This window comes from Vespula vulgaris, chromosome 10 (genome assembly GCF_905475345.1).
Source record: "Vespula vulgaris chromosome 10, iyVesVulg1.1, whole genome shotgun sequence".
In the NCBI taxonomy this organism is placed as follows: Eukaryota; Metazoa; Arthropoda; class Insecta; order Hymenoptera; family Vespidae; genus Vespula; species Vespula vulgaris.
In genome coordinates, this window is record NC_066595.1 from 6,259,073 (window position 1) to 6,271,985 (window position 12,913).

The following is a 12,913-nucleotide window of genomic DNA, read 5'->3' on the forward strand; positions in this document are numbered from 1 at the left end:
AAAAATGTTATCTTCATTTTACGACGTAACTATAACATTATAAAAAATTTTCTTTTGTAACTTACGATAACATTAGCAGAATACGTTCGTTATAAGTCACAGGTGTATCTGAATCTCCCATATCTTTCTAATAATTTTTCTTTATGGATGGTGATTAGAAAACTTAGATTTCAACGCGACGTGTCAAGAAGTTAATTGACTGGGGAAGTTTATGTACGAATGTACGTTGGTATTACATCGTCGACGTCATAGTTTTACGATTATTTTTCAAAAAATAGTTCGTAATATAGATAATTATTATCGAGTAATTCTCAAGAGAATTAAAAAGATTTGATAAAAATAATAATATCTAATACATTGAAATAAAATCATGTAATCTTATTTAATATAATTATAAATTTTTGCTGATGTCTTTTTTAACGTCGTATCTCTATTTTCGATAAATGCTTCGTCATTTTTCATATTTTTCGTTCAGCTATGTTAGATAATCGAGAGATAAAGTCAAACATTAATATTCTAGTCTATTTTGAATTTCGATAATTTGTATTCAATCGTCGAATATAAATGACGATAGTTTGGTAGTGTAAATAATTTTATTGCATTAGATATACTTTTATATAGATTTAATAATCGAACAAATGAAAAAGTTATTCATTATTATACATCGTAAGAATAATGGATTAGATAATAACAAATTATTAAGCCTTTTTATATATGAAGTAAAAATTTTTATTTTTGTTCAACTTACGATTAGTCTTCTTATATATATATATATATATATATATATATATATATATATATATATTCTTCATAAATATATTTCAAAAACATTATCGTAGGTTTTCTTTATTTGATAACATTATTCTTCATAAAAATGGATTAGTAGTATAGTTTAATCAGTCGGATTAATTGCTCGAATGTGAATTCAACCAGTTTTCAAGCTTGGCTGTATTTCTCGTTAACCATTTTATATTATTCTGTACTGTCTCCAATGCTTTCGCCCGATTCGATGCACCAGCACCGGCTTCAGGATATTTTTCAAAAAAGGCTTTCATTTCGTTCAACTTCGTTTCCGTAGCAAAAGTTTTTGTAATTCCAGGTATAAGTTGTCCAAGGTATCGATCGTTCAAAGTGTATCTCTGAACTAAAAACTCCCAGTTTCCTCGAACCCAATCCCAAACGAGAGGTGTACCAACAGGATTGTTAGAAATTGCCGTCAAACAAGAAAAAAAATCTTGTGCACGAACGTAATTTTCATTCTTCGCTATAGTGATAAATCTATAGAAGAAACAAAGAAACAATGTATCAAATATTTTCTCTCTCTGTCTTTCTCTTTGTCTCTACGAGTAACATAAATATTGTTTATTTGGAAATTTATATAAAAAGTTAACTAACTTGTTCAAAAGCCAACTTTCTCGTGTTCCCGTTAATCCACGCATCAATTTTAATTTTTCAGACGAATCCGTTTCTTGAACAAATTTATCAAACATAAGATTCCATTCAGTTTCAGAACCAGCATAATGTAAGCCTGTAATGATATTAAATAAAAGTATTTATTTCAAACGATCAATTCTAATCGTTAATATAAGTATAAATTCATAAAACACTAACCGTAATAATAAATCAATCCTCGAATATCAGGATGCGGACGAACGTCCTTTATATCGTTTATCCACTTTTTGAAGATTTCGGATGCTTCTTCTAAACATTCTATATGACCCACCGAACAAGCCAGATCTAATACTACCGAGCGAAGTCTTCTGCAAATTTGACATAATTATTTCAATAAAGTATGCATTAAATCTTGAGTTAATTGATAAGTATTCTTTTGGTCTTACAGCATTACATGATCTTCCGTGTTATCTACACGCCATGTTACATCGTGATACACGCTATCAACCAAGTTTCTTACGTATGACTGTAAAATAATAAAGTATCAAATCATCGGTAAATATGCAATCTAAAACATTCTTATTGTATTCTATATTCGTATGTACATAAAAATGTATTATTATATAACCTTAAAAATAGTAGATAAATTCGTTGACGACAAAAATTGATCTATGGCCAATAAATTTTTCGATGCAACAGTCCATGGAATAACATGACTTTCTTGTGGAAGATATTTGGTCATATTCATGGCGATACCGTAGTCAAGTTCACCCGCAGATGCTAAACTGAATACTTCTTCCAAGAGATGAGCTCTATCTGATACAGATAATCTCTGTAAATATCAACTTTTACTCATTTTCCAGAACCATCTGCACAAAGAGTATATATACCGGTACAAAGAAATAATTACCTTGTGATAATATTTAAGCAAATGAATCAAATTTTCCCATTCCGTTGTTTCATAATTAACGCGATAGTAACCAACTTGATCTTTATTAAATTTAATCCATTCGACAGGTTCTTCCAATTCGATTACCACTGAAAATTATATTAAAAAGTATATGAGGTAACGTGAAACAAAAAGAAATTCGAATGTATACCTACAATTAGTAGCATTATTATTGAACCAGACTAAAGTTGGCCTTGATGATTTATTAGTAATATACGTAATAGGTATTATCCATTTATATCTGAAAAGAGAATATCGTATGTATCATCAATTCATCGTTAATTCACATTATTATTATTAACACAATTTCTCTGTGAATTAAACCAACCCGTAATCTGATTCCGAAGGATCGATTTGAGTGTCTGGATCGGCCAAGAAACGTTTTTGCGTTAACACGTATTTGTTTTCAGTCTTACGGACATTCACTACTGGAAAACCATTTTGTCTGGTCCAGGTATTCATGATCTCCGTCACGTTTATTTCTGTGCCGACTTGTTCTTGCAAAATATTAAGGAGATCGGTCGTCTCCGCATTATGATAGGTGAACCTATTCAGATAGGTTCTAATACCGTTGTAAAATCTATCAACACCAATAAAATTTTCCATCATACGTATGATGGATGATCCCTGGAAAGAAAAAAAGTAACGACTCGTCTAATATCGATTATAAAGCATAACTAATGAATGATTCTTATGCGTTCACCTTTCTATAAGAGATTTCATCGAAAATAGACGTGATCTCGTCAGGATTGTTGACAGTTTGAATGATCGGATGAGTGCTCAGTTTTGCATCTGTAACGAAGACCAAGTGTATTTGGTCGAGTAGAAATTCTTCCATCTGCAAAATTTACTTCCGTTAATAAATCGAGATCTTCTATCTCGATGGAATAATTATGATGATCGCATTAAAATGAATTCGATTGTAATTTTTATTCGCCATGACGGCGCAATAATTACCGATCACCGTCGACGGTCTTACGATTTTTATTACATGGGTCAAACTCGTGGATCATAATGTTTAGCTTTTTATACTTTCTTATCTTTGTTTACACTGGTACAATTTCTTTTATTTACATCCTATCGATACTAACCAGTCCCCAATCGGGAAGAATAGCATTCGCGCTTTTGTATTGCATGAACGAAGCAAAACCTTCATTTAGCCATAGATCGTTCCACCACTTCATTGTAACTGAATGAAAAGAAAAAAAATAAAAAAAGAGAGAAAAAGAAAAAAAACAAAAGAAAAAGAAAGAAATATTTTTACATTTAATTACAACTTACGATCAGGAACTATTTATTTTTATTATAATATTTACCTAGATTGCCAAACCACATATGTGCAAATTCGTGACTAATTACGGTGACGATGTCGTGCATCTCTCGAGTAGAACTAGTTTGATTATCGTAAAGTAATCTCGCTTCTCTGTACGTTACGATACCCCAATTTTCCATCGCACCCGATACAAAATCTGGTATTGCAATCATATCTGAAAATTAATTTTTATATATAAAATTTGTTATATAATACACACACACATACACACATATATATAAAATCTGTTTACAGGTAATAAACAATAAACAAAAACGATCGATTAGCAATCGTTACTCACCAAGCTTAGGTAAAGGATAGTCTATATGGAATAAATTGATATAATATTCAATGATATCAACACCAATACTAAGAGCAAAAGAGCCTTTTTCCCTTTGTGCTCTGGTAGTATATACGCTAATTGGAAATTCTCGACCATCAAAACCTTTTGCTTTTTTTGTTACAGCTACGAAATCGCTGATTATGAAGCAACTCAAATAAGTGGACATAGGTACACTTTCGGCAAAAACCACGGTTGTAAGTCCAGGGCTTGGTTGATTAATAAGAGTACTCTGTATAATTCGTATTTGTAATTATAATAAATATAGTTGTCGTTCGCGGGAAAACATCGTAGATCGAATAACAAAGCTATACTTCGTTACCTTGACGTTCATGTTGGAAAGTGCATTATAACAGTTATCGGTAGGATGAACTAATTTGACTGAAAATTTGGCCTTGAACGAAGGCTCGTCGAAGCAAGGAAACGCTCTTCTCGCATAGGTTGGTTCGAATTTCGAAGTAGCGATATATCTGAGGAAAAAAGTGCGAAATATTTAAGATACATTCGATTAATCCCGATATATTATCAAGTTATACTCGAGACTCTTACCTCGTTTTATTATTCTCGTCTTTATATTTGCTCGAGTAAAAACCGACGATTTTATCCGGTTGAAGAGCTCCATTAAATTCGATAGATAGATCATAAAGTCCTGAATTGATCTCGTTCTTTATAGGAACAACAAGCATTTCATATTTCGGGACCGTAAATGGAGGCAATAATCCGATTTTATAGTTCTCTTCGCGATCATAAGTTTTTAGCTCGATATGAGTAATATTGAGATCCTTTTGATGAAGGGCAATTTGGCCTCTTTTGTCTAAAACATCTATAAGGATCGTAACTTTACCTACGAATGTACCATTGTTAAGATCGGGATATAAATAAATATCATAGTGAATCGGTTTGACTTCCTTCGGTAATCTGAAAGTATAATCATCGTGTTGATCGTGGCTCATGATGGCGACCGTTTCCAATTTACTTGGATCTGTAAATAAACAGATCTTAATCAATTGCGAATTCATTATGCGAATAGAGTATGAATTGATAAAATTATTTTGATATCAATGGACTAACGTATAACGTTACCGAGAAAATAATTGAGAGTCATCGTAAAAGTCATCTTATCTCTACGAAAAGTAGCGCAAACAAAGTCCGTCGGATAAATTTCATTTGTAGATTCTTCGATAGGTTTAATTCGTGATATAACTTTTATCATTAATACATTTATCGAGTTTTAAACAAATCGAATTGGTTTATAGAGTTATCGTACGAAGCAATGTTGTATTTCGAGTTGCTTTTTGTTTAAGATGTTTCTTTGGAATCAATATAAACGTTAAAGCGTATTCAAATAGCGCGCTAATAATACTTTAAACCACGTGATCAGTGATGAATGCGATTTTGACGGTTCTCTCCGGTTCTTTTATTATTTTGAGAACATTAGAATTTCTTACCGTATCGATAACTGGCAGCCTCGACTTTCTGATCGAGGATAACAAGAGTGCCGAGAAAAGTACAGGTAACACTTAGAACAAAACAAACAGCACAAGTGAAACAGAGAAAAGCTGTACCTCTGTCGCCACGTTGGTGCAACTTGAGCGTCTTTACTGCACCGCTACGACTCATAGCTCCACCTGTCGATCATATTGCAAAATTGTAACTCATTGAAGTTGCATCCGTCTCAGTCGTTAATTCAAAATTTTTCTTTTCAATTTACCTTTCGTATTTTTTCGAACAAAATCGCTCTTATAATCCGTCTTCTTTTTTCGTAGATTATTATATATCTATCCTGAAATTTTTATAATAAATCTTTTTAAAAATCTTTTATCGGATCGTCGAAAACGAAACGAACGAGCGAACGTTATATATATATATGTATTTTAATTTAATAACGTAGTTCATTCGCGTATCAATTTTGAGATCAGTCGTTTGAAAATATCTTCCTCGTTATTAAATTATCCAGCTCAGGTAATTTATCAAATCATAGCGAAAGCAGTCCTGCTACCTTTGTTAATGTAAATAGAATAATGATCGAAGATTACTCGGTTAAATGTATAGCAAGTTGTACGTAGTATTACTTTATAACCTTTATGAAATATTCCACTTGTTTTACAATAAAACTCTTCTAAAAATATATCAACAACGAATTTCACAATTTGATCACACGTCTTTTAAAAAAAAAAAAAAAATATATATATATATATAATCTTCGATCAAAAACGTAACCTTAAATATTTCTCACTTTTTTTTTTCTTTACATTTCGTTAAACATTTTTTTAAAAATCACTTTGCTTTTCCCAAGAATTTTTTAAACTACATATATATATATATTAACAAAATCGAACACTTGAACGCACTATATATTTTTGATTTCACTAAAATCCGATTCGTTTCGATCGTGCATATGTTCAAATGGTAACACTTTCAGTTTCAAATTGATTATAAATACACTAAACATTATTTAATCTTAATACTGAATCATTTAATATTATTATCGTTCATCGTATTGATTTATCTACGATAAGAACCGCCTGTTTCATGATTGTAAAATCATACCTTATCGTGTCGCGTTTACTCGTATAATGTTCACTCGTGAGCTGTTACCATCACTTTCTCTCGGTTACTACTAAGAGATGCTTATTTGTTATTCTCGTTTCTTAGAGTACTTACAGCTTACGAAGCTACGACTTAATATTATCAGAGCACAAGCACAAATGAAAAATCGTATTTACACAGGTTATTTATTACTGGCTGATATAATAGTTGTTCGTGTACGTAACTTTCACTTCGTTCGACCTTTGATCACAAACGTGATCGTTTTATACAAATCAATATCGAACTGCACTCGTTCAATCGTCTTTTTATCTTTATTTTATCTTTTATTATTTATTTATACGTTTATTCCAATAATATTTTTTTATGACATATACGAATACACCGAAAGTTTTTCGTGAAAATAAAAAAAAAAAAATAAGAAAAATAAAAAACCGCGTGCATAGAAATTATTTCTAACGCACGTTCGGGCAATTTAATTCAATACAAGGAAAGAACCTATGACGAAATTCGTTCTCAATTCGAGACATGACTTGCATTCAAATTTGTTAAGCACTTAGATCCAATTACTCTGACTAAATTTAACGTAGACTTAGAACTATTATCCTCTGAAATAAATTAAATATTCGTCTGCATAATACATTGTCTGCTATTCTTATAAACATATATATATATATATATATATATATATATATATATAATTTATATATATATATATAATATAATATATATATATATATAATTAATATATATATATAATTTATAAATGGAATTATTTTTTGTTAAAAAATTATCGAAATGTCAAGTAAAAAATATTATTAGAATATCAAATACGTATATTGATAATTAAGTAAATAAGAAATAGAAATGCATCCCAATAAAATAATTTATTTGTAAATACGTTATCAACTTTGATTTACCATTTCAAGAAATATATATTACATACTAAGAAAATAAAATTAACAAATTTAAATAAATATATCTAAACAAATTATTCTATATAATAAATAAATAAATAAATAAATATATATATATATACATACATATATATATATATATACATATACAAAAAAAACCTGCCCGTATATATCTGAATAAATATTTCGAGACTGGTTGAATTTGCAAGAAAGTTTAATAAGAGAAATTTGCATGACTTCGAATCAGCTACAAATTGCATATAAAAATCTTTTTTTTACTTTTGACCTTTTCGAATTGCATGGATCAATATAGATTTTTTTTTCTAATGGATATCTATAATTTCATTTTTGCATATTCATCGTTTACGAGATAATCGGCGCTGAAGCTTCATTTACGTAATATATATAATTTTCGAAATATATGATTAAAATTAAATCAATAAAGTTAACTACTTTTATATATAAACAAAGTAACGTGAAAAGAATCAAGAATCCATTGCTATTTAATAAGTTCCTTCGTAATATCGCTTTGTATCCTTCGAAATAATTATCAGAAATATTTATACAATAAAGGAATTCATTACGAAAAAAAACTATTTCCAAATAATAATGAAAGATTTTAATCACACTTATTTAATATCTTTGCATCTTGAATATCTTCAGGAATCATATCGCTATCGTCCCAACCCCAAACATTATTGCTCGCATGCTCGTATTCATGATCGATAAGATGATACTTTGTACCATCTCCCGTCCGAGCTGCTCGCCGTTGAATCATTTCGGGAGAGACTGTCTTGAGATCATAAGCCCAACCGAGTTTCGCGAATCCGTCGATCACTGCTGTCGTGAAGTTCACACTATAGCTATTTAACTCTGAAGTTTTGTAATCCCACGGAAATACGTGATGATAATTGTGCCAACCTTCACCGATTGCTGTTATACCAACTGAATAACTGTCAGTTGGAGAAATATATCTGTAAAAAGAAAATATTGATAGGTATTATCTTTTAAGAAACTCTCTGTGTAATACAAATCCATTTTAATAACAAGGTATTTGTATTGTTAATAAAATTATTTTATACGTTATTTTATCGAAAATCGAATGATAAAATTCGTATTGCTACAAAAAAGAAAATTTGTAAGTACCTGTCATATGGTTTCATACCCCATATATGAGCAGCAGAATTTACTAGCCAAGTAATGTTCAAGCACATCGTATATCTGAAAATAGTGAGGTACCAAGCATATATCGGACGCTCTCCCCAAAAATAGGAGGGTATCCATGTAGGGATAATGAAACAGAGGAGTGGCATAAGAACGATATAGAGTCTAGAAAAATTAAAGCAAGAAAATATATCAATGTAGTAGTAAAAACGAAAGAATTCAAAGATTAATACCTACTTTCGTTGCCAAACAACCACTGGATCTTTCTCGAGATCGCTCATATCGATCGTAGCACCTTTTTTGATAACATCAGGATGTTTTTTTAGCATCAGCCAGCCAATGTGTGAAAAGAAAAAGCCTCTCTTTGCGTTATGGGGATCTGCATCAGTATCGGTGTACTTGTGATGGACCCTGTGGTCCCTCACCCATTCGTAAATATGATTCTGCAATATCAACAATTGCAATTACTTTTTTGCTCTATTGCATCAGGCTTATATGCCTATTCTTTATAAATTCAAGTTTCATAAATTATAATTTAATTGAATCTTGTTTCAATTATAAGTTTTCTTCATACTATATAATTCAGTGAAATAATCGATTCTAATACGATATTTAATCATTTTAGTAACGATCTTTTATTTATTTTTTTAGGTAATATTGTTCTTCGTAATCACTATTATTTATTATTATATCAAGTTTTTCGCGATTATCTCTTATATTTATACGTGTAAATGGAAGAACAATGAATAGACTTACTTGAAAAGCAATGGTTTGACAAATCATCAGAATTACTCTCATTGGCCATTTCGCTTTGTAAGATTTATGAGTCCACAATCTGTGAGCACCAGCAGTTATACCAACTAATCCACTATACAATGTGAATAAACCTGAAAAGAAATAATCGAGTATAGTAAAAATTTTTTTGGAAGCATTTCTTATATTTTAACATAGTTTGAATTTGTCATATTTGTTAATAAATGAATGATTTCTGCTTACAATAGAGCGAGAATTTATTATTTTTATTATCGTGAAGTGATCGATAACAGATTGCTTAGCGAAACATGACAGCAATGGAAAGTCAAAGTTAAAGAACTTACAGAATATAATTGTGTACCATCTCACTACGGTGAAAAACAAATATGCTCCATATATAGCACCGATATGAAAATAGAGAAAAATTATCACGTTTCTCCATACAATCTTCCATTTATATTTTGGCTCCGACTTTTGAGATTTCTGTAAGTTAGACATCGGCCAGCTTTCTTCCTGTATTGTAGAATTTTCTTGAACAATATCTTGTTGAAGTTCTTTCAGAGATAAAGTCGCCGAAGTTTTGTGCAAGTCTTTTACCATGACGAAGAATAATCTAAAAAATCAATGATATCAGATTTTCTCGTGAAATAATTTACTATATAATGTTGACATAGTAGCAAGTTTGTAAAGTTTTGTATTATTCTAGGATCAGTCGATTTTGATAGTATTAGAATTTTGAAAAAAATATCTAAGAACAAACAAATAAGAAACCACGAAACAAAAGACTCCAGTAATTTAAATATGAATTAGATGGATCGCTAGTACATTTGTAATTTAATTTCTATTTTAATGACTTGCTTTGCATTCATATGCATAGTTAGTCTATGATTAACAAAAAATTCATAGTCATGACTTCAAAGTTTTATTACGCATTCATATATGCGATAACAATATGTATGTAAATGCAAGTATATCTCAAAAATATTTCGTTAAACTAAGAAAATTCTTTATAGTTACGTAAAAAGGAAATAAAAAAGAGAGAGAGAGAGAGAGAGAGAGTAGACTCCAACCCTTCTCCTTGGTATGCTTGGTTATTTGTAAACATATAATTATTTGTTTTTTTTTAAGCTCATACAAGAATACGATATGAACTGACTTTTGAAACTCTTCGATCTACAATCCTTTCTGCTTAAATTCTTTAAAGTACATTTAATAAATTTGAAGGTATATTTGACATAGTCGTTTCATTGTTATATATCATTTCCCACATATATTAAAACTTTATTAAGCTCGTTATTATCTGTAATAACGAATAATTATAATTGATTCAACATAATCTAAAAAAATTTTTCTCATCGTTAACGATCATCGCGAATAATAAGAAATTCGTAAGAAACTAGTTTTTTAAGATATTCCTTCTATTTATATCTACTTTCATTAAAAAACATATTTCGAAATAAATTATTCATAATAATCGTAAAACAAAATAAAAATGAAAGGAACGAAAGTTTTTCTGACAAACACGATAATTCGTTAATGTTCAAATTAAAGTTTGTAAAGCTTGTGAGTTGTGTTTATAAATTGTTAAGGATTAAACTCACATAAGTCTTTCGATTGCTGCAGAGAAATGTTTTTGGAGCGTCTGGTTTGAATACACTGCCAAAAAAAAAATTTTTCAAAGTTTCACTATGATCAATTAGCAAAAAAGTTTGTAATGGGCTGTGTTGATAATCTTAAAAGCTAAACTCACGTAAGCCTTTTAATCGATATGAGGAAAAATTTCTAGAGCATTTTGCGTAGTACGGTTACTATTCAATAGAACATTCAAAGTTTAACTAAGACCAGCTAGAAACTTTTCATGTTATGTTTCTTACAATTCGAGGATGATGACTCTATCTGCGTAATAATCATAATACTATGGATACAGTGGGGATAGACTATTTTGTTGTGGTGGGAGAAATAGTAATTATTAATTACAAATTCACACTATGTGCGGTGTACATTTATAAAAAAGTGAATCGTTTTAAGTCGAAACAACACGTAAGAATGACTCTCGCATATTCAAATTAGAAACATAGGAATTTAAAAGATTTCCTGTTTCTATGTACTATAATGAATTATTAATATATTATAGATATAATAGATATAATAATTTATAAATTAATAGATATATTATAATTAATAGATATAATAGATATAATCATTTAATACTGTTACTTAATGGATAAGATTAACATATTAAAATTATTAAATGGTGAAAAAAATTGAACGTAAAATCGAATTACGAGTGCGAAAAATAGATATAAATCTAATATATCACTTCAATATATTTCAAATGACCTCGAACGAGATATTTTCGTCATACTACGAATACATTAATACGTTAATAATATTTATATAAATATAAACAGATATTTAAGATAAGTCATCGATGTCAGATTTTAATTATATTGTTAATTTTCTTCGAAAATAATAATTATCAAAATTAACGTCTGAATAATAAACTCGATTCATAGTTGTTAATAATTCGATTTCATAGTTATCTTCGCGATCATGTTTTCAACTCGATGTAATAGTATAAGTAAGTTTGAGATCTTCTTGGTGAAGGGCGATTTAATTTTCTTCGATAATTTGAAAGTCTTATTATTCAGCTGATCGTGGTTCACGACGGCATCTGTTTACAATTTATTTTGATCTGAAAATAAAGGTAATTTGAATCAATTATATTTACTACGTGAGTAGAATATGAAGCGACAAAATTATTTCAAAACAATTATTATATGACATTAGCAGGAAAATAATTAAGAACCATTCAACAGATTTAATTCTACAAAAAGTATTGTCAGACGTCCATGATCACATATTTTACTAGTCTCACAATATTTTAATAGTTTCAGCTCGTCATATAATCCAATCATTAATAAGTCCAAGTTGAAATTTATCAAATTTTCTACTAATTGAATAAGTGTATTGTAAAAAATATTTCGATTTTTTTGTCATTATTTCTTTTTAATTAAAATTTGCTGAACATATTCGACTAGCACAGTAATTCGCTGATTAACGTGATCGATAATGTATCCGGTTTTAATGAATTTTTAGATTATTCCGTTGTTTCGTGACGAATACGAGAGGATATCTTACCGTATCAAAAGCTAATAACTTCAATGTTTTCATTGATAAGAACCAAATTAAATATAAAGTTATCAGATAAAACAAAATGCATAAATAAAGTAGTACATCTATCGGTACGTTTTTGCAAGTACTTGCATCCATTGCTACTACTCCGGTATGATTTTTAGCGTCATCTGTCGATCGTTTTATCAATTTATAATTCATCTAAATTGGATCCGTATTAGTCGATAAATTAAATATATTTTTCATTTCAATATATTTTTTCCATTTCCTCACAAAATCAATCTTATAATTCGGCTCGTTTTTCTACATTATTATTTAACCATCCTAAAATTTTTATAAGAAATTTTTTTAGAAATTTTTTATTTACTCATTAATTTCTTAATCAATGTTTTAATAAAATTAGA

At 29.4% G+C, this 12,913-nt stretch overlaps 2 protein-coding genes across 4 annotated transcripts; both read right to left on the reverse strand.

Moving 5' to 3' along the window:
* Window positions 1–608: 608 nt before the first annotated feature.
* Window positions 609–6,692, reverse strand: LOC127067317 (aminopeptidase A-like). 3 transcript variants are annotated; one of them, XM_051002110.1, is made up of 17 exons: window positions 6,544–6,692; window positions 5,705–5,776; window positions 5,559–5,621; window positions 4,543–4,975; window positions 4,316–4,463; window positions 3,955–4,225; window positions 3,658–3,828; window positions 3,433–3,530; window positions 3,045–3,179; window positions 2,670–2,968; window positions 2,497–2,582; window positions 2,303–2,430; window positions 2,021–2,224; window positions 1,839–1,918; window positions 1,612–1,760; window positions 1,396–1,528; window positions 609–1,278 (listed from the first exon to the last, which is right to left on the reverse strand). In XM_051002110.1, the coding sequence occupies exons 3-17, from the start codon at window positions 5,611–5,613 to the stop codon at window positions 906–908; spliced, it is 2,763 nt and encodes a 920-aa protein (XP_050858067.1). In that variant the 5' UTR covers window positions 5,614–5,621; window positions 5,705–5,776; window positions 6,544–6,692; the 3' UTR covers window positions 609–905. The 3 variants fall into 3 exon arrangements, with proteins under 3 accessions (XP_050858067.1, XP_050858065.1, XP_050858066.1); XM_051002108.1 differs by having other exon boundaries at window positions 5,442–5,621; XM_051002109.1 differs by lacking the exon at window positions 6,544–6,692 and adding an exon at window positions 6,345–6,471 and having other exon boundaries at window positions 5,442–5,621.
* A 716-nt stretch (window positions 6,693–7,408) lies between these two features.
* LOC127067356 (acyl-CoA Delta-9 desaturase-like) lies at window positions 7,409–11,269 on the reverse strand. Its single transcript, XM_051002185.1, has 7 exons — window positions 11,125–11,269; window positions 10,976–11,030; window positions 9,719–9,987; window positions 9,378–9,508; window positions 8,859–9,064; window positions 8,604–8,786; window positions 7,409–8,431 (listed from the first exon to the last, which is right to left on the reverse strand). Exons 3-7 carry the CDS (start codon window positions 9,972–9,974, stop codon window positions 8,077–8,079), a joined length of 1,131 nt encoding a protein of 376 aa, XP_050858142.1. The 5' UTR covers window positions 9,975–9,987; window positions 10,976–11,030; window positions 11,125–11,269; the 3' UTR covers window positions 7,409–8,076.
* Between the last annotated feature and the right edge of the window lie 1,644 nt (window positions 11,270–12,913).